At 42.4% G+C, this 23382-nt stretch overlaps 1 protein-coding gene across 1 annotated transcript in view; it reads left to right on the forward strand.

Moving 5' to 3' along the window:
- The window catches only part of LOC310933245 (junction plakoglobin-like), a gene marked incomplete at both ends in the record, with an annotated part of 426266 nt that overhangs the window by 190876 nt on the left and 212008 nt on the right, over nucleotides 1-23382 (forward strand). Inside the window, one exon of the mRNA XM_083896680.1 lies at nucleotides 1660-1781. Within this exon, the coding sequence (XP_083752806.1) occupies nucleotides 1660-1781 (122 nt within the window). The remainder of the gene's footprint in view (nucleotides 1-1659; nucleotides 1782-23382) is intronic.

Raw genomic sequence — 23382 nt, forward strand, 5'->3', positions numbered from 1 at the left:
GCTGCCCCCGTGACCCGGCCCCGGATAAGCGGTAGAAAATGGATGGATGGATGGATGGAGTTATTCACAGGTCCTTGTATCAAAAATAAAAGAAAACAAAAAGGGGAAAAAACAAAAATGGGGTAGGAATAGACAAGGGAAGAATCTTCAAAGCTGACTTCCCAGTAGGCCGCAACAGATTACAATGGCTAGGACCAACACCGTGCTTACATTTCCAACATTACCAACCGAAGTCATACTCCCACTATCCCAGCAGAAATTGTGTTGCGCTGCGTTTTTTTGCTAATGGGAGTTTTTTATACGTCGGAGATGCAGAGCACTTGAACATGATATAAAGAATGAGAAGTCATTTATGTGTGAAAACAGCATTATTGGGGCTAAAACAACTGTACAGTAAAACATGATCAAAATGAGGTACCCCAATGAGATATTGCCGAAGTCTTACCTGTTTGAACAATGTTTTTATGTTTAATCTAAAACTCTGTTTTCCCATGCCGTCTTCCTCTCTTTTGCTTCTGCAGCGGTGTTACACTTCTTTCTAAAAACATGCTCAAACTCACCGTATGAGCGCATTAATATTTCCAACTCCACTGGGGGGAAGAAGGTCGCCTTCCTCTTCCCCTTTGCCATGTGACTCGTCGAATCGTGGCTCCATTGATGCTGTCTTTTTATACTTGTGGATATTTAAATTTGGTCTGGGTGGTCCCAATTCTTTAATAGCCAATGAATCAATATTGCTTGGATGACTGAAAATGACTGGGAACTTCTTAACAAAGACAGAGACAGCACAGAGACTGCTGGTGAGTGGACTGTTAGCATTTTAAGCTTGCGATCTTTATGCTAACGTGTTAGAAGACTTCATTGTCACAAAAACAACAAACAGATGATTATTCAGTGGCTGAAAGAGAGCAGAACAGACACAGTAGTTGTCTGAGTTGTCTGACATGATCAGCTCATTCAGTAACATGCTGATCCATCCACACTACACCACAGAGCCACTTCAATGTATTTCATTTGTGTCTGATTTGATATTAGAAATATGTGTCTATCTTTGATCCATCTCTCTTAAGTATATATAGTATATTGTGTTTTTATGAAACAACACTCTGCCTGCTTGCTTCTCCCACCTCATGAGCACAACCTAAACCACCTGTGCTCCTGGTTGCATCTCATCAGCTATCATGAAGTTATGTGACAACAGTCACTCAGCACATGCAATAATTAATTATCATAAATATTGACGAAGAACACAAATGAAAGAAGAACTGAGGAAGTTTTGGGTTTGGGTTTTAAACATTAAATGGGATATTTTCTTTGTTTGATCCAGGTGTAAGTATTGAAATTATACATGTTATTAAAAATCTACTGGCTGAAGCGCAGGTGTGCAAAGTGGGCTTTTGCAAACTTTTGGTCAGACTCGCTCTCTTTCTGTGAACTCATCATAAAAGGATGGTGTATCTTTAAAGCCTTATTAACTTATAATTAAAATCACTACTACAGTGCTTCATATATTAATGTAATTGTTTGAGATTTTTAAAAATGGAATGTTCCAGTTCACTTAATAATAATATTCAATATTATATACAATATTCATATATTTTAATTTTAAATGAATTCTGTTCTTAAGTAACCAATGTTTATTGTGCCATCCCCCTGTAGCCACCTATGCCGCAGCAGTACTGTTCCGTATTTCTGAAGACAAGAGTTCAGACTACAGGAAGAGAGTATCAGTGGAGCTAACACACTCACTCTTCAAACACGACCCTGCTGCATGGGAAATGGTAAGAGTACTCAGTGTGTGTGTATGTTCCAGGTATTACTCATATTGTGTGTACCTATATGTGAGTAGTCCCCATTAAGTCATGCTGTATGGTTAGGCCAGTAGTAGTTATGGTCCAGGTTAGATTAAGTCTCCAGCAAATGAATGTAATGTAATGCCCTCTGAAGTCATGGTAGCCACCTTAGCTGTTGTCCCCACCTGGTAGAGTTGCAGATGTGAGCTGCTCCTATAAGACCCATTTGCATTGGTTTTACATCCATTTGCTCCCAAACATTATCCCTGCTACTACCCTACATTCCTCCATTCGTCTTTTGTGTTACGGATATAACATAATATGTCCTCTGGAGGACAATGCCGAGTTGCAGGTATCAACAAACATGGTGACCATTGAAGAGGTTATTTTATTTTATATGACCCACAATAGAAGCCACACGGTTGTTGTTTGGTTAGCTTGGTTAGAGTGAGCGAGAAGGAGAAAAGAAAAGAAATGCGGGAGAAAGATCTGCGGTACAAAATAGTTTTTTTGTATTTGTGAGTTCCCCAACAGTGGTTCACTGATTAGAGAAACAAAAAAATAACAACTTAAAACTATTCTGATGAGGGGAGATATGGCAACGACAAGGACCAAACAAGGGCCGTTTCTCAATACCCAAGTATGCCAGTATGTACTTGCTTACTTGGAAAGTACATACTTGAGAAGTACGACTGAAGTCCATACTTGCCAAGTACGGGAGTGCACGAGCACGATTCTTCAATTGGAACAGCAGTGTACTTCCTTGTTCTACTGTTTGAATGGCGGGTGGCGCGAAGCATTTAAGCCTCATTACACCTACAGTGTTGATGAATGAACATATATAACAATATATATATATGTTCATTCATCAACATATATATACATATATTGTTGTTATTTTCACATTTTAAATATGTAATACACTATAAAATAGTGTCCATTATATGTAAATACATATACAATGACAGTGCGACTTTAATATAAATCTAGAATTCAAAGTTACAATAAATTAAACATTAATATTATACAAAAGTTCACACTTTCAGGTCAAAACGTTTGCATTAAAAACATGTCAACAACAAACCTATCGATCACACCAAGTATGTAATGACGGAGCCGTCTGAACCAGCGGATCATTTCATCAGGACAGGCCGAGGTAACGCTCCTCTGTGCCGGGCACTGTGAGCACCGAGCGTCCGCCAAAGCGGAGCTGATAACGTCCGACAGCGCCGCTGTCAAACTATAAATACGTCATATCTTATTACACAAAAGAAATTAGTCATTTGTTTGGATTCTAAATGACTAATTTCTCCCCTCAAATGATTTCAAAACTGCGTTCCGTGACAAAGGAAAAATATTTATTTCAGGTTTATATTTGTATTTTATCCTGCTATGTTCCGCCGAAATGCATTCTGGGATATATGGCTTTCCCAAGTACGCTCAAGTCACCACCCGATGCATACTTGGTAAAATGGGCGGGGCGAGAACACTTCCGGGTAAGTACGCACAAGTATGGATATTGAGAAACGGTCAAGGACAACAGAATGATCGCAACAGACTGAACCAGGAAGAAGCAATCAACACGTACAAAAAAGAGCTCACTGTACGTGTTGAAATGGATAGAAATTAAAACATTTCTGTGATGAAGCTGATGAGGTAAGTGTGTGGAGACCTGGTAGCCTCCAGGTGCATTGGAGAAAAGAAAAGAAGAAAAGAAGAACGAGGGAAAAACAAGTTGATTGATGGCATGAAAATAAAAAATACAAATATAACCGGGAGGGAATTAAATAATGAAGAGATGGTGGTCTTTTTCATGGAACTGCTGGTATATATACTCAACAAAAATATTAACACACAAACTTGAAATGGTGAACAAAAATAGAATGTCATTACATTTGCTCAGATTCTTAATGCATTTGTTTATGGAATAATTTGTTTTGCTCAAACCCAGTAGTCCAGTGTCACTTGACCACAATCTCAGATTAAGTATTTCAACTCACAAGAGTCGTGGAGCATGGCAGAGTGGTGGTCAATATGCGTGACCAGTACACAGACATGTTCATGGTCTGGTCAATAAAAGGGCACACCAAAATGTGGATGTAGCGTTCACGCTGACAGTTATTGTGGAAGGACAGGGAGACGGTGAGGTTTTGTTCAAATAATCCTTAATTGTAAGGAAAGTTCAGTCAAACAAATTGCGGCTGCGCTCCGCTTCTCTCTCTGTGTCTGTGTTTGCGTCTCTCTCTCTCTCTCTCTCTCTCTCTCTCTCTCTCAATCTCTCAGTCCTCATCTCTCAATCTCCGTCTCTCAATCTCTCTCTCTGTCTCCGGACCCAGCCTACTGCAAGAGATCAGAACCAGGTTACAAACATGCTTATATAGCTGACTGATTTCCTGATTCTGTCCAGCTGTCTTGTCACCAGCTGAGCCACTCCTCCCTCTCCTCCAGCAGCCGCTGCCTTCAACACACCCCACTGCCACATAACCCCACCACCCGACTTAGGCAGGGGTCCCGCCGGCCGCAAGCCCACTCTCCCACCCCCTCCATGGAGCGGGAGAGAAAGTCCGCCTATGATCCGTGCCTTGGCATCTTTCATGCGGTAGAGCCATTGGTCCGACCAGAGGGTGAATGAGTGGCCGAGGAGGTAGTAGCGGAGGGTACCGACCGCCCACCGTATCCATTTCTACCGTACGGTAGTCTACCTCTCGCTGAGCCCATTTTCGGCTGATGTACAGTACGAGGTGGTCGACCCCCTCCAACTCCTGGGACAAAGTGGCACCCAACCCGCTGTTCAAGGCATTGGTCTGCAGGATGAAAGGGAGAGAAAAGTTAGGAGTGTATAAAAGTGGCTTCCCACAGAGGGCTCGTTTTATACTCTCAAACGCCAGCTGACATGAATCCATCCACTGGACTGGATCTGAGGCACTCTTTCGGGTCAGGTCGGTTAGGGGGCTAGTCAGCTCCGAGAAAGCTAGAATAAACCTCCTATAGTAACCGGCCAGCCCCCTCTTTTTTGTCTTTATATTGGGCATGATGCAACCGCTGCGGTCCGCCTCCCAAGTGGTTCCCCAAATACCGTACCTCCCTCCAGCCAAACACACATTTCCGTGGATTGGCTGTGAGCCCCACCATCCTCAGGGACTCCAGCACTGCTCCCACCCAGTCCATGAGGCACTGGAACATAGCTGGGGCTCCGAACAATCCAAACGGAAGCGTGACAAATTTGTACAAACCATACAGAGTGGAGAAGGCCGTTTTTCTCCCTGGACACTAGCGACAAGGGAATCTGCCAGTAGCCCTTGTTCAAATGCAGTGTAGTGAAAAAAGCAGGCTGTGCCTAGACGATCCAGGAGGTTGTCGACCCAGGGCATTGGATAGGCATCGAGATGGACACCTCATTGACTCTGTGATAGTCCACACAGAACCGTATTGACCCATCGGACTTGCGAACCAGCACGATTGGGCAACACCAGTCATTGTTAGACTCTTCTATTACCATCTCTAATATGGCCTGAAGTTTTGCCCGAACAACTTCCCTCTTGTGTTCTGGCAGCCGATAGGGTCGCGACTGCACTGTCACACCCACGGAAGTTTCTGTATGGTGGTGTATGAGCCCTGGCAGGGGAGAGAACCATTTGGCAAACTGCTGCTGCAACAAGGCCATTTCTGCTGTCTGGCCGGGCTAGAGATGGTCGCCCGGCGCTGACCGGTCCCCCTTGACGACCTCCGGTCCCAACTCATCTCCCTCGATCACCGTGGTGGCCAGAGAAACAGACGTCACCTCCCTCCAGGCTTTGAGAAGGTTGAGGTGGTAAATCTGTGTTGCTTCGCCCCTAACCCTGAAGCTCAAACTAAGCAGATCAGGACAAAAAGAAATGGGTCGACAATGTCTCAATGTAGGGAGACTACACTGCCTTCATCCTGAAGTTGGATAATAGGTTCCAAGCTCTGACTGACATGAATGAGGACCACACACAACCAGCTATTAATAAAATCAATAACAAGTGGGAACAAATCAAGCAAACATATTCAGAGACCAGCAAAGCTGGTCTAGGGACAACAACACATACAAAGAAGGAGTGGATAACACCTGACACATGGCAATCCATTGAAAACAGGAGGGACCTTAAGATAAAGATACTCGGAACAAAGTCTGAAAGGCTGCAAGAGAAGTACAAGTCGAAATACAGGGAAGTGGACCAAATTGTAAAGAAGAAGGTCAGAGCAGGCAAGAGGGCCTTCATGGAAGATCTTGCAAAACAAGCAGAAGATGCAGCCAGCAGGGGATTGTGTACAAGATCACCAATAAGATCTGTGGAAAGTATCCCCGAAACATTGATGCCCCGATTACAGATAAACAGGGACTACTTCTTACATCAAAAAAAGCTAGAAAATTGATGGACAGAACACTTCACTGAAATCCTCAATAGACCACCACCTACAGTAAAAGCTGACATACAAGAAGCTGAAACGGACCTTGATATCAACATAGAACGACCAGATAAAGAATAAATAATTTCCGCTATCAAATCCCTCAAAAAATGGGAAAGCACCCGCACAAGACAGTTTAAATGCTGAGCTGTTCAAGGCAGACCCAGGTCGGGCAGCTAAAGTGCTGAAGCAACTGTTCACAGCCATATGGTTGAAGAGGTATATACCTGAAGACTGGACAAACTGGCATCATTGTGAAAATACCAAAGAAAGGTGCCCTGAACAACTGCAACAACTGGCGCGGTATCACCCTTTTGTCTATCCCTAGCAAAATCCTAGCAAAAATAATTTACAGAGAATATCAGGTGCAATAGATGACCAGCTACGAAAAGAGCAAGCAGGGTTCCGGAAAGTAGTATTGACCAAATATACACACTGCGCAACATCATTGAACAGTGTACAGAATGGCAAAGGCAGATACATTAACCTTGTGGACTTCGAAAAGGCCTTCCACAGAGACAGTCTTTGGCAAATATAACAAGCTTATGGGATCCCAAACTTCTTCTCATCAAGAGCTTCTACAACAACTTTGCACGCCAAGTTGGAACCATCCACATCAATTTTGAAGTCTTCTATTTATGTAGCGCTTTTCCAGTCTTGATGACCACTCAAAGCTGCTTTACGCTACAGTTCCCATTCACCCATTCACTCATCAGGAGCAACGTGGGGTTAAGTGTCTTGCCCAAGGACACATCGGCTTGTAGACTAGCGAACCCACGACCTTCAAGTTGAAAGACGACTCGCTCTCCCACTGAGCCACCGTCGCCGTGTGACAGGAGTGAGGCAAGGCTGTGTGATGTCTGCAGTACTGTTTAACTTGGTCATGGACTGGGTGATGAGGCAAACCACTAATGACCAACCAAGAGGCATCAGATGGACTCTGTTCTCTCAATTGGAAGGTCTGGACTTCGCCGACGACGTGGCTTTGGTCTCACACGCACATCAGCATATGCAAGAGAAAACCAGTCGTCTTAACAACTTTTCACAGCAAGTAGGTCTTGGGATTATTTGTATTGGATAGAGCAAACATGGAAGGACATTCATTTTCAGAAGTGAAATTCGGCCCAGCCATGATATGGGAAGTTTGTGTCATCTCTCCAAGTCTTGTTTAATTTTATCGAATAGTTGGTTAAAGTTGGCTTGAAACACCTGATTGAATTTAGGATCTAAGTCTGTTGGTTATGACGGCAGCCATTGGTTGGGTATACAGGACCTTCACCCATCTAACAAAGCTATCACCTAGGCCGAACCGATAAAGTGTAAAGAATAAATAAGACCATTCGACGGTTTTTTTTCTGCATCTAGAGAAATCACAAGGCCATATGTGTCCAGCCATGGCAAAATCGTTCACAAGTCTACTTTGGGACATTTGGAGTTATTTACTAAGTGTGATTCCGAAAGTGTGATTTCTAAGCTTTCCAACAATGTCAAACACATGTCCATCTGATAATTTTTGAAGAAGATGTGGCCATTTGAATGTAGGCACTCCTCAAACTGCTTTAGGGAGAAATTCAGCCTGAAAGATTTCGACCTTCTTGAGGAGCCAGGCCAATAGCTGCTCATTTGCATCACATTAACATGGTCACAACCCTCCACCCAGTCTAGCTGTCAGTGACATCTGATATCTGTTAGCCCAAAAGATAGAAACAGTGTAGCAGTTTGAAAACAAAGGAATGAATGTAGTTCATGTCAATGTAGTGTTATTTGTGGTAAGTACTTCAGTGGACTGATAAGAATCAGAATTTACTTTATTGATCCCCAGAGGGAAATTCTTCTGTTACAAAAAGCACTTGAATAAAAATGAGAAACAAGAAAGGTGAAAGATAGATACAAACTTCAAATATCAAATAAAATATATCTAAGTGTGTGAAGAAGAGTTCAATATTTTATAGACCATGGTCTATATTATCATCTTCAATACCAGTTTCTCCCCCACAATGTGGCTGTACCCACTCTGTCCATCACAGTTGATATGCGGGCTAAATGATGACATCACAAGCGCACCCTCTTCTGCTTACTCATCTGTGCTGTAACCTTTGGTGCCAGGCATGTGAAGTCATTTGACTCATCGGAACAGAAAGGCCTGATTTTTTCAAAAAGATACGTCTGCCTGTCCATGGTCAGTCCAGGTGGGGCCAGGATGGTCATCAGTGTCAGTCAGAGTGCCTTCGGCAATTCTGAAGAAAAAAAATACTTGTTTCAGATGATGGTTCATGTTAACAGGCACTTTATCACCGAATCAGTATAGATTGATCAGTAGTATTGCTTGAATTATGTGTGAATGCCACACCTCTATGTGCATGAATCGCTAGTGTAATTAACACGTTCATGTGTGATTCATGCATGCAAAGGTGTGGCATTCACACATCATTCAATGCAATGTTAGGTTTCGAACACGGGAGTTTCGTCTCAAAGCATATGAATTATCAAACTGAACCTGCGGGTGTACAAAATCTCAAAGACGGCCGTGACATGCTCCCCTTTAGAGCTGAAACGATGAATCGATGAATCGATTATTAATCAATTACTAAATTAATCGGCAACTATGTTGATAATCGTTAATCGGTTTGAAGCTTTTTTCATGATTAAAACATGATTTCTGATTGTTTTAGCTTCTTAAATTTGAATATTTCCTTTGTTTCTTTGCTCCACATAACAAATAAATCATTAAAACGGACTCATTTTGCTTTGTGGACAAAACAAGACATTTGAGAACATCGTCATTTCCAGGTTTGACAAACACTGATCAACGTTTTTAACATTTTCTAACATTTTATGGACCAACCGATTCATCGATTAATCGAGAAAATAATCGACAGATTAACCGATTAGGAAAATAATCATTAGTTGCAGCTTTACTCCCTTTACGACTTATAATACGCTCATCTGACCGAACACAAGTTTCGAAGTGCATATTATTTTTAACACGCCAATAGTGAGCTAGCCAATCTCTAGTATAGCTAATAACCGTTATGGCAACATAACGTTCTGAAACGCACCAGAAGTGTGTTATCCACACGTTATTCTTGCACAGCAGAGGTCATATGCTCCCGTACATATCGATCAGATGATCGTAGCTTATAATACGATCATCTGACCGAACACAAGTTTCGATGTGCGCATCATTCTCATTGCAATAATACAGTACTGAGCTAGCGAGCTAAGCAAGCTAGCAAGCATAGCTAATAACAATGTAGCCAAACGGCGTTATGAAAGACAGCGTCCCTATGTGCGTCTGTATGTGACCTTGAATGAACACTAACATAACATAGATTAACAACGTTAATGAAAACTCACCCCATACAATAACAAGAAAAAATGTCCCTGTATGTGACTGAACACTAACGTTACGTATATGAAAACTCACCCACGCGGTGCTGGCATCACGTCATCATCTCAGATAACTACTGTGTCTGTCCTGCTCTCTTTCAGCCGCAGAATAATCCATCTGTTTGTTGTTTTTGGGACGATGAAGTCTGCTAACACGTTAGCATAAAGATCGCTAGCTTAAAATGCTAACAGTCCACACACGCAGTCTCTGTGCTTTCTCTGTCCTTGTGAAGATGTTCAGCCATAGACAATTATTGTCCTGTTCTCCTTGCCTTCCTGTGTTCAACAAAGCTATGATGACGACTGCTTTGATGACAATCACGCTTTAATTTCGCACTGCACACACACACACACACACATACACATAACTGCTGGAAAGTTCCAGACTCCCCCCCCCCCCCCAGGAGTGATTCACAGCGATAAAACAACCTTAATTCACATAACACAAAGTTTATGGTTTTAAGACCCACAAAACTGTGATTTGAAGCATGTAGTGGCTTCTTCAAAACTTCAACTTGTGTAATTTTGAAAAAAACGGAAATCCCTAATTTTGAAAAAAAAAAAATTTCCTGTTTTTTTCTCGTTTTGCGCTTTGCCAACTTGTTCCCGCTTGGTCCGTAGCGGGTCACATATATGTTTATATATGTTTGGGGACAAATCCCGGTCTGATTGATCATTACAGAGCGACATTAGTTTGTTCTGATTAGAGAAAGGCGAATGTCCACACAAATGCGTCATAGGCATTTATGTCCTTTCGACTCACTAATGAAGTGATTCACATGCAATTGGAGACCGGGGTATCCTTCTACAGGTTTTAGAGGTTTAAAACGAGCTGTCAATCACCCTAATTGACAAAGGTAAGCCAGAGCTATGGCGCTGCTTAACTGAAAACGCTGTTGAGCCACATAGTTGTTATTACACACCGCACAGGGAGCATCCATTTACAGCGAGTTATCTTTTTTCTTTTTTTTCTTTTTTTCAAAACAAGTTCTTTTTAGATCTGTAGTGACATATAAATAAAATTAACTGGGTTTTTAATAATTTGGTACCTAAGAAATCTCAAATGAAAAGTGAGAACGCCCAGACATCTTTTTACTAAAACCTCTGTAATTTCACTCTGCTTCGTTTCAGCAGCATCAGACTTTGTTACATGACCTCCATGTGTTTTTAAGCTCCTACTGCATATTTTAAAGGTCATATTTGCTTTAAAATGCAATATTATTTTAGGCGAGAGAAAAAAATCCTTCAGTTATGCTGTGTTCCATGTACATTTACTCTGACACAGTGGCATCTACAGTGAAACTTACACCTCTGGTGGAATTTCACAAGTGTTATCTTTATTTTGATATCAAGATAATCCACATAGAACTGCAGAGGTTTACTCTATTTAATTTTGGTATGTCATTTTCGAGCAGGGACTCCAAAAAGAGGGTCAGGGAAGAAGTGGTTAAAAGGGCAAGTAAAGTTTTGGATTACATCTGCCATAGTATTTGTAAGAATAGCGCAACATCTGTCTGTGTCAATAGTTTGCAAGACATTATCCCAATTAAGATTGTTTAATTCATGTTCAAGTCGATTGGCTTTTTGTTTTTACGAATTCCTGTTGGCACATAATTATGATTCTGTTTGAAGGAAAGTCTCTCTAGCAGGGTATCAGCGGGGTCTTAAAAAGTCTAAAAAAGACTTAAATCCAATAATTTGAATTTAAGGCCTTAAAATATCTTATATTCTCCTAAAATCTCATAAAAGGTCTTAAATACAATTTTGAAAGGTCTTAAAAATCTATTAATGTTAGGGCTGGAAGATTAATCGAATTTTAATACATTTTGTCTTCTCACGATCATAAAAAAGAGTATAATTGAAGAAAACCGATTAATGCGCCACACGGCGCGGCCTGTATGTAAATTCCTATGCTAGAAAAAGACATTGAATGCACCAGTGTTACGTGCGGCTGCAGCTAGCGAGTGACGCGTGTGGATCAATAATAATAATAATAATAATAATAGATTTTATTTGTAAAGCACTTTTCATAAAGTTATCTCAAAGTGCTACAGAAACCAAAAAACAAAATAAACAAAAGACTAAGAGAAAAATCAGACACGATTAAAATCAGACACGATTAAAATCAGCAGAAGAAAGAATAGCTAAAGGAGGAGAAGAAAGTGCAGAAAAGAGAATAAAAACATCTAGGAACGACCTAGGAAACCTGTTCGAATAGAAACGTTTTAAGCCCTTTTTTAAAGGCATCGACAGACTGGGGTTGTCGTAGGTGTTCAGGGAGGGAGTTCCAGATGTGGGGGGCAGTGGAGCAGAAGGCTCGGTCTCCCATGGTGCGGAATCGTGTGCGGGGCTGATGGAGGAGGTTGGTACTTTGGGACCGGAGGTTACGGGTGGATGAGTGAGGGGTAAGGAGGTCTTTGAGGTATTGTGGGGCGTTGCTGTAGATGCAAAGGTGGGTGATGAGGGCGATTTTGTATTGGATTCTTGAGGTTATGGGAAGCCAGTGTAGGTTCTGAAGAATGGGGGTGATGTGGTCGTATTTGCGGGTTTTCATCAGAGTTCGGGCAGCACAGTTCTGAATGAATTGAAGTTTCTGAAGGTGTTTGTTGGGTATACCTATGATAGGAGCGAACGTTTATAAAGGCAGAAAGGTAACAAAGGTAGGAAAATATCAGTTAACTGGAAACATTTCGGCTTCAATTTGACGTCAAGCAAAAGTAAATTGTTTGCAAAGTTTCTCGCGATGTCGTGTCTATGACCAGGCTCGTCAGTCAGCGCCAACACAGTCCTCTATTACAGTTTTTCTCAAATGCTAAAACACATTTCACAAACGTTTCCTCCATGTTCCCCAATGTCTAAACACAATACCCTTTTCTAAAGCTACATAAGCACAACCACACCTTCTCACTTCAAAACTCAAACTTTCAGACCAAAAGCTCGAAGCTTTCAAAAATGTAAACACTATACACACCATTACACACTACAGCAAAACAATTTAAAACACAATGCTCAATTTGTGAGAAGGTTCTTTGTTTCATAACTGCCAATGCATATTTTTAAAAAACTTTAGAGTAACGGATCTTCTTAGATCTCTGCAGAGGATTAGGCATTTAGAGTTGTGAGTTTCATAAGAGTAGAGAAAATTCTGCAAGTACACTACCGTAACACAACTCAATGCAAAAAACAGAATCTATTGCACACAACAGTACTCTTGAAAACATGATCCGGGTGTGAAGCTTTTTTATTTTCTTTTATTTTCACACACACACACCACAGTTACTGTGCGGCATCATGTCGCCGAGCTGCATCGGGCCACATCACCTCATCCACATCGCAGGCTATATTGTCTCTTGCTAGGCACCGCGGGAAAAACGCCCTGGAATGGCGAATCCATCCTTGGAAGGCCTCCACTGGGATGTCAGCACAGGCCAGCTCCATTGCCCTTAGGAGGTTCTGTCATAAACCTTCCATCTCCATGATGAGAAGAACTCATCTATTGGGTTCAGGAAAGGGGAGTAGGGTGGCAGACAGACGTTTAAAAAGTGGTTACTGTTATTGGTGAACCACTCTCTAATTTGGTTTGTTTTGTGGAAGCGGACATTGTCCCAAATGATCACATAAATGTGATGTGCAAGCCCAGGATGGTGTTGTTGGTGGTCCAGGAGGATGTCTTTTAGCTCCTCTAGGAAGGTGAGGAGACGTTGGGTGTTGTAAGACCCAAGGACAGCATGCCGGTGGACAAGCCCCTCCGAACCCTTTGCCGCACAAAGAGTAATATTACCCCCCCGTTGGCCAGGAACCTCAGTGATGGCTCTTTGGCCAATGATGTTACGGCCTCTTTGCCTTCGTTTCTGCAGGTTGAAGCCAGCCTCATCCAAGAAGAGGTACTCATGAGGTCTGGCCATCGCGTCCAACTGTAATATCCTCTGTGAAAATGTAAAAGTGCACAGGTGTTCAGAACAACAGTCAATCAGTTAGCACAGTATTGTCCAGAAGTAATGTAGGCCACTGAGCAACACAGTATGTCCACTAACTGTACTGTGAACATGGATGTATACTTACTTGCACATACTCGTAAAAAAACAACGACTCAACTGGAAAAGAAACTTCAAACAGGTCACACCCTGATCCTTATGGAACAGAAAGAAACTACCCATCATGGGTTAGGCTTTGTGATAGGCCCAAGGCTGCAAAGCCACATCCTGAACTATGGACGCATCAGCGACAGGGTAGCCACCATCGATCTGTCTCTCCCAACAACAAGTGGCAATGCTACTAAATGCCGCATTGTCAATGTCTACGGCCCAACCTTGGAGAGAGCCAAAGAAAACCCCCTCCTAGTGGAATCACTATACGACAAATTGAGCAATGCAATAACGGTCCCATCAAGATGGCTGCTATTCGTATGTGGCGACTTTAATGCCAAACTGGGGAAACTTAACAAGATAGACTACGACATAGGGCTAAACTCATGTGTAGGATCATATGGACTGGGGAAAAGGAACATCAACGGTGAAGCACTGATATCCTTCATGAGCACCAATGGCTTGTTTGCCACAAACACTGCCTTCAAACACCTTGCTCGTCATCGCACAACATGGGTAGGACACAGAGCTGATCCCAAAGGAAGTCCAGATTCCAAAGATACTATAGCCATCTTCAACCAAATTGATTTCGTACTCTGCAAATCAACGAGCAAACCACTGCTAAAAGACTCACATACTTATGGAGGCACAGACCTCAACTCAGACCACAAACTAGTCGTCACCCGCATAAGAATGGAGAACATATGCCTGGTCCACAAGAAATGTAAGAGACACCAGGTCAAGTACAACCTCGAAAAGCTTAATAACCCAAGCACACAAATACAATACAAGCAAACCCTGGCAAAACAGCTGTCCAATACAGCAGAAGACAACAACCCCAACATAGCACTAACCACCGTACTCAAAAGTATGGAAACAGCAGCTGCCAACACATTAGGAGTGCTGAAAAACACAAACAGCAAGCAAAGACAGTATACGGAAGACCCAGTCATCATGAAATTGTCAGAAAAACAAAAGGCCCTGAGGCTATGCATCTACCAAATGGATCAAAGTGAAGACAGAAAATCCCTACGGAAAGAGCGCAACAATATCCTCAGAGAAATAAGCAAACAACTGAAAGACCAAGCAATGAAAAGAGCAGATGAACTGGCAGATGAAATCACAGCCACAGACGACAGTCGAAAAATGTTCAAGGTAGCCCGTGCCCTCAAAGTTTGTGGTCCTCCACCCTCCCTGTCAGTGCACAATACCGACGGACAATTCATCTCATCTGACAAGGGGGAAGCAGATGCCATCAGGGAATGGTTCAAAGAACAGTTCACAGACCCAGAAAGAGAACACCTAGAGCCCTTCCAAGGAGAACCCAGATCCCTGAAAGACCCTATCAAAGATGACAAAATCAAGAAAGCTATAAAAACATTGAGTAACGGACGCTCGGCAGGTCCAGACGGAGTTAGTAACGAACTCTTCAATCATGGGAGCGACATTATAACACCATATATCACTGCCATCATCAACGGTGCTTTGAGCACCACTACCCTATTGAAGCTATGGGACAAGGAACACTCATTGCGTTACCTAAACCAAAAAAGCCACCAGGACCACCTGCCAACTTACGTCCTATCGTCCTCTTGAACAGCATACGTAAGATCCTGTCTACTGTTGCACTCCACCGCATCAGGGACAAAATAGATGTCTTCACAGGACCATACCAAAGTGGCTTCAAGAGAGGACGAAGTTGTGTGGACATAGTATGGGCCCAACGCATGCTCACCTCAGTGGTTATGTCTAAACATTGGGACTTCTACAAGATGGGAATAGACATGTCCCGGGCATTTGATACCATCAAAAGGTCCAAGATCCTGGACGTGCTAGACCAGGCAGGATGTAATGAAGACGAACTACGTCTTGTGAGATTACTCCTGGCTGGCACTAAGTTGAAAGTCCGAGTCGGATCAACCTACTCGGCTGATTTCGAAACAACAATAGGGTCCCCACAAGGTGACAGTCTCTCTCCAGTACTGTTCACCTGTTATTTAGCATCTGCACTATCCACAATAAGAAGACACTCCACAAGACCCAACCCTCCAGTATCACCTCTTGGCATGCCATTGGAAATGGAATATGCAGACGATGTCGACTTTATCGACGAGGAAAGAGCCATACTGGAAAGACTACTACCGGTAGCCGCTAACAATCTGAAAGACTTAAATCTATTCATGAATGAAGCCAAGACAGAATTCACCCATGTCTTTTTGGCAGACAGACTGGAAAAAGATGAGAACGAAAAGCCTCTCCGAGGCTATGAGGAATGGAGGAAGAGTAAAATTCTGGGTTCCCTCCTCTGTAGCTCATCTGAAATAGCAGCACGGTGTATCTTGGGCAACATTGCATTCAGATCCCTTTGGAAAATCTGGATCCAGCGATCAAAAATCCCATTGGAGAAGAAGCTAAAGTTGTATAATGCCACATGTGTGTCAATCATGCTCTACAACTGTAACAGCTGGGCTGCTCCACAGGCAGCGATAGACAAGCTAGACGCATGCCACCGAAAACACCTACGAACAATCACAGGACATCGATGGCCAAATAGCTTGATCTCCAACAAAACACTGTACAAGCTGTGTAACACAAGCCCGCTATCAACAAAAGTGAAACATGCCAGGTGGTCCATGTTCGGACACATCCTAAGAATGCCGACCGACACACCAGCACAACAGGCTTTGGACTTCGCCCTGATAGGATCCAACACATATAGATCCAGAAAAGGAAGACATTGCAAAAACTTACTGAGTCTACTGAGGGCAGACCTAAAAGAAAGAGGACAAGGACCGTTGCGGTCAGAAAGAAACCTACGGGAGCTAAGGAAGCTTGCGACGAACCGGACTAAGTGGAAAAAATTTAAAGGAAGACTGATTGCGGCTGCAGGATGTTTGTACTACTGCAGCAGCAGAAAACAGTGGACGACGACGACATACTCGTAACGTAGGTCTTTGTGTCGCACAGAGTTGCGCTCAAAGGGAACCCTAAAGACCTGTGTCATCCGCATATTTTGGCGCCGGAGAACTCTGACAAAGCTGACATCATCAATGTTCTCAAAGTTGACATTATCGCCAATGACTTTGTCTCTGATCTCCCGGAGTCTGATGAGGTTGTTGTCACGAACCATATCCACAATGAGGGTTTCTTGTGCCGCTGGAAATATGGCAACCCTCCCACCTCTATGTGGCATTCTTTCAACTCTAAAGAAAGAAACATGTGTTGTCAATTGACATGTTTAACAATACAGTAGCAACTGATTTACATGTAAAACTACAGTAATAGACTACTTTCACAGGCTTGTAAAATGGTATTGTGACAAAGAAAGCAATAGAGTACAATACCTGTTGTGTTGTCTGAATGCCCTGATAATGGTGGCCACTGTGAACCTACTCAGGTTTGGATGGACTCTTAGTCCTGCTTCAGGCATTGTCATGCCATGGAAAATGACATGATCAATGACTGTTGCTCACATCTCGTCCGTAATGATGGTGTGAGGTTGTCTTGCTCTCCCTCCTGGACCTTCTCCTCTCCCTTGTTGGCCTCCTCCTCTTCCTCTTTGACCTGCTTCTCTTCCTCCTCTGATTTGAACTCCTCTTCCTCTTTGGCATGCTCCTCTTCTTCCATGGCCAGCTCTTCTCCCTCCTCTCACTCGAATTCCTCTTCCCCTGACTCTGCCTTCATCCATTGTGTTTGTTTGGAATCTTCAGCAAACTGTGCTTTTATAGGTGTGGTCACAGCATTAGCAACAAGTGTCTTCAATTTGGAGTCATTGTGTGTAATAAATGACGCCAGGTGTGTTCATTGTGTTCAATTATTGCTGACTGTGGCAAGCATTTTGCATCACATGAACTTTCATTTGAGAATATGTTTTTTTGCAACATGTGTTTTAACAAGGAAAAATGTGTTTAGATTTATGAGAATGGAGGATTGTGTTTTGAGAATTGTGTCTTCATGTGAAATGTGTTTATGATATTGGAAAATGATGGCTAGATTTAGTAAATGTGTTTAGACAACTGGTCATTTGGTTTAGAGGATTGGCTTTTGTGTTTTAGCATTTGAGAAAAACTGTAAGGACACTCTTTACAATGCCGTTCCATATCCACCACGTCCCGCAGACATCAAGAGATAGGGGAGGCTGTGACGTTAATTAAAAAATATGGTAGTGAAGGATGCATCAGTACCATAAGCAAACCCAGGATTCTAGACGCATGTTAAGACTTTGGACAAGCGTCACGTGTTGCCGTCACGTAAATATTTCCAGTCCTGTATGATAGATGTTGTGCTGAAGTTGCGGAGTATTTTGTTTTGATTTTGCCTGTGTTATTAGTGTTGTCAGTGCATGTTGTAAATTTTTGCAAGTTATGCAGCAGTTATTTTTATTTGTGTCTTTAATACAATCATTATTTTAATTTACTGTTATTATTATTTTACTTTTACAGTTTATGTGTTACAAATGTATTTCTGGCTGTTCTTTTAAGTTATATTTAAAGTAGAGTTTTGGCATTTCAATAAATACTCAATCAATAATTGAAATCAATCAATAATTGTTTTTATTAATCATGATTTCAATATCAATCAAATGAATTGTGATTATTATTTTGCTATAATCGTCCAGCCCTAATTAATGTTACTTTTATTTAAAACATGCATAAACTTCAGTCTCGCTTTGGAATGTTTCTATTTTTGAGGTTGTGATAACATAGCTACAACACAGAACTAAAGTAGGCCACCTGTGCTGCCTGGTGAGAATTTATCGAGCACCACGAGGGAGCTAGTGTGCTGTGCGCGCGCCGTGGTGTGTTACAGCTTAGCATAGCAGTGGAGAAAACTTAATGAAAACCCAAGTTTTCATTACCACAAATAGCCACAAATTGGCTCCAATTTTCCTTCATGTCTTTTGTACTTTTTTGCCAGTACGGATTTGAAATGGGTCTTAAATTGTATTCATTATGGTCTTAAAAAAGTCTTAAATTTGACTTGTTGAAACCTGCAGAGACCCTGTCTAGACATTTTTTATTAAGTTTCCTTATTATCAGGATCATATTATGATCTGATAAACCTGTTAGCAAGTTATATGTTTTTGAGACTCTGTCAGGTTTGTTTGTAAAGATAAGGTCTATAAGAATTCTGCTTGTCTTAGAGATTCTAGTTGGCTCTTTTATTACTTTAACTGTTGAATTATTAGGCCTATTTTTGGGGGTCTGAAGCCCCCCTAAATAGTTTGGAGTTTTTATTTTATTTTTACAAAAAAAGTGCCGACAAATTCTATATAAAATGGCCATAATCTGAGTTCAAATAAAAAATGATGTAACCTATCATTATTCAATATGATCATAAATCTGTCAGTTTCCCTTTACTTCATAGTGTAAAGAAAGAGCCCCTTCAGTGCGTCGTTATCCAATCCATTCCACTTGTTCATATAGAGAACGCCCACACCACTGAAAATCCAGTCCATGTTTTCCCTGCGACCTTGCTTGCACTCCTGCAGTGTGTGTGCACCTTGAAGCACACAGAGCGAATACAGCAGTTTAGCAGAATAACGTGAATGAAGAATGGACATCAGAAAGTTTTTCAGTAAGTATTCATCACTGCTGGTAGTAACAGTTAGCTGTTAGCTGGGGGCTGGAGCCAACTAACAGCTAACAGCAGAAAGTCCCATGTCATTAATGAACCAAGTGCTCCCTGTTTGAAAAATAAAAACCTAGCTTGTTGTTTTGTGGTCAAAAGTTACATTCCAGCTCTAAAAGAACACTGCTACTTAGCTAGCTAGGTAGTCTGACTGAATTGTGAAGGCCCTGGTTGTTTATAGAGTTAAAGGTGCATTATGTAATAAATTTAAAGCAACTGGCCATAAAATCCTCCTAATATGTCACAGAGGACCAGGAATAATATTCATATAACATACTGAACTCACCAACAAAACTAGTAAAACAAAAAATATTTGCATTAAAAAAAACATTGTCCGCACCGGAAAGTTTGTCTAATGACCATTTTTGGCCACATTGTTACAGATGAAATCCTTTAGACTCATCTTTACTGGAAAGGTGAGTCTAAAGGATTTCACAGGATAGAGTCATTTGTGATGCAGACAGTCTTGGAATTTTATGGAACTCAATATGAATATGAGATATGAAATATTTCAGTCAAGGTGCACCATATGAGACTTATTTAACTTGAGCTTTCATTGAGGAGAGTAATGATTAGAAAGTGGAGAAAGCCAAGATATTTATATAAAAGCCAAATTAGCCTGACCCAAATATAACAGTATCTTAATATTACTTTAATTTAAGTAATTAAGTAATATTTTTCAGGGCTTGAAATTGCAACCATTTTAGTTACATATGTGCCTTGGCAAAACCGGTCACAAGTCTACTTAGGGACATTTTAAGTTATTTAGATTATTTTATTTAAGATTTACACCTTCTGAGAGCCAAGAGACAGGATCATCACATTTACATAGCACAACCCCCTCCTGGTCTAAGCTGTCAGTGAAATCACACCCTGCTCTGTATGAGCACAGATACTATTGTTGTGAGCTACACTGCTACACAGAACATGGACATTGTTCTCCAGAATCTGCTGATATTGCAGACGTTCTGTAAATCATATAAACGTTATTTAACTTCTCAAATATCACTGTGTTTGTCTCCTATATGCAGTGTTGTTTTTGACAACCATCTTAGATTTAGTCTTAGTCTTAGTCTTTTGGACGAAGTCCAATTAGTTTTAGTCACATTCTAGTCACTTCTATACGTGATAGTTTTAGTCGACGAAAACTCAAAAGGGTTTTAGTCTAGTTTTAGTCGACGAAAACTCAAAAAGGATTTAGTCTAGTTTTAGTCGAAAAAAGAAGTATAGTCTTTTAAAGGTACAATATGTAGTATTTATGGGTTTATATAACACAAAATCCACTTTTTTATACATATTATGTGCTCCTGCATTGTCTAGTCGCTGTATAATAGTTTTTGTTTCATTTTCGTAGTGTTTCAAAAAGTCATTTAAAATAACATGACCGCGGACCGTGGTTGCATAGCCACTGTTAGCAGCGAGACGCCATGTTTCTACCGGAGCCTGTAAGGACAAACGCGAGAGAACAAAACAAGCGTCTCTTTACTTGTAGCGGAAGTCCCGCCTCCTCTCTCTCCGCTTCGTCTGCTACGGCCGCGGTAGCTCGCCCTCTCCCTCGCCTCACGAACCTCATCTGCTGACACGGAGAAAGACAACGAGGACGACATTTGACCAGCTGCGGATACCGTAGCGCTCAGGGAAGGGAGGGGGTGAGCAGAGCAGCAGGTCTTTGTTGTAAATTTCAGCCTCTCCTCTAGATGGCACTTTAAACTACTTATTTCCCCTTTAACAAATGTATTTAGGTCAATAAGTATTGGAGATTGTTGTTGGGCAGTGTCGCACACTCTTGTGTTCTGGCAGCCGATTGGGTCCTGAACGCACTGTCACACCCGGGGAAGTTTCTATGTGGTGGTGTATGAGGTTTGTGCGCCCTGGCAGGGGAGAGAACACGTCGGCAAACTGCCGCTGCAACGAGGCCACGTCTGCTCTCTGGCCCTGCAAGAGATGGTCGTCAATGGGGAGCGGCGCCGACCTGTTTGATTTAGTCACCTCCGGTCCCAGCTCATCTCTCTCAATCACTGTGGTGGCCAGAGAAACAGACGCCACCTCCCTCCAGGCTTTGACGAGGTTGAGGTGGTAAATCTGTGTTGCTCCACCCCTGTCAGAACGCACAACCTCATAGTCAACATCCCCAGCTGCTGTTGACGTTCCTGGGCCTGGAGCAAATTCTCCTGTGATAACTGACCCAGTGAATGGAGTTTTGCTCGCAGGTCCAGTACGTGCTGTACCTCATTTTTACTGGTGCTTGGACCCGCCTCCCAGTTTTCCTTAACCAGGTCCAAGACACCCCGAGGTTTTCTGCCAAACAGGAGTTCAAAGGGCGAAAAAACCCGTGGAGGCCTGGGGCACCTCCCGCACTGCAAACAACAGAGGGTCCAACCATTTATCCCAATTACGGCTATCCTCGTGCACAAACTTACGAATAATGTTCTTTAGTGTTTTGTTAAACCGCTCCACCAGGCTGTCGGTCTGGGGATGGTACACACTAGTCCGAATTGAGCGGACGCCCAGTAATTCGTATAGCTCGCGTAGTGTACATGACATAAATGATGTGCCCTGGTCAGTCAGAATCTCTTTCGGGATCCCAACTCGGGAGATGACCTCAAACAGTGCCTGTGCAACACTCTTCGCCGAGATGCTGAACAGGGGTACTGCCTCAGGAAAGCGCGTTGCATAGTCCACTAGAACTAATACAAAGCGATATCCCCGTGCGCTCCGGTCTAATGGCCCGATTAGGTCCATGGCAAGTCTATCAAAAGGGACCTCCATTAATGGTAATGGCCGCAAGGGCGCTTTTGGGGTGGCCGGAGGGTTGACAAATTGACATTCGCGGCAGGATGCACACCACCGACTTACATCCACCCGAAAGCCCGGCCAGTAAAATCGGGCCATGATCCAGTTCAGTGTTTTATCATATCCTAGATGACCCGCCATGGGGTTGTGGTGAGCCGCCTGGAAAATCGTTTCTCGGCGGCTTTTTGGAACTAACAACTGGGAGAGCTCTTCCCCTGTTTGAGCGTCACGACTCACTCTGTATAATCGGTCTTTAATGACCACAAAGTTAGGGTGAGTGAGTGCTGTGTTAGGGTGAACTGGACAACCATCAATTTCCATCACTTATGTGACCGCACCTGTTGCGGAGATTTGATTATTAAGTGAGTCGACCAAAGATGGAGTTTCCTGGAGTCAGAGATGAGTTAAGTTGAAAAGCTTTATTGGAAGCAGCTCAGATCTGAGGAGAACTGAGACAATGCCGAACATCAAACAAGTATGTTAACAGTTGGGCATCCTCTGTCAGTCTGCCTGTGAGTCCCAGAGTTAGGATACTTAAAGGTGCTTCCTCTGCTGATACATGGAGCTGACCTTGGGGAGGACTGCGCAGGCTCAGCGAAAACATGAAGAGACGAATTCTGTAGACAACAGTGCTATACCGAGGTCGCTGTGACAACAACAGTTTCGGCAGGCGCCGTCCTGAATTGTTTAGGCTTCTGCTTAGGAATGGGAGCTGATAACTTTGGAGAAGGCCGAATAATGTTTTTCCCTTACAATGCCCCCTTTTATTGATTTATACAATCAATAAACTAACTAGAAAGCACAGAGCCTCAATAACCCAATCAATTACATCTAACAATTAAATCACTAAAATACATGTATCAAATACCCTTAACCCAGGGACTTCACCTGGCATGCATGGAAAAAAATGCCCTTCTGAAAAATACACAATCAATCATAAACATAGTCATGACTGATACAAGAATTTAAACATTGTAATCAAGACATCAAGAAATCATAACATCACCCCTCTTTAGCCATCTCCTCTCTACCATATGACTCTTGAATTCCGCCTTCCAGGTCAACAAGGACACATTTTAGACAAAATTGTCTCCTCATGGAAAGAAGAACGCCTATGACACCAGAGCATCACAGGCGCTCACAGCGGAGGTCACAGATCACATGACACAGGAGCCAAAAACCTTCCTCAGAATGCAGAAGAAGGGTTAAAAAGACACCTGCGCTGACTATTCTGATCTATAATGGTCAAACCTCGATGT

This window comes from Microchirus variegatus (assembly GCF_963457635.1).
Source record: "Microchirus variegatus genome assembly, chromosome: 10".
NCBI classification, from domain to species: Eukaryota; Metazoa; Chordata; class Actinopteri; order Pleuronectiformes; family Soleidae; genus Microchirus; species Microchirus variegatus.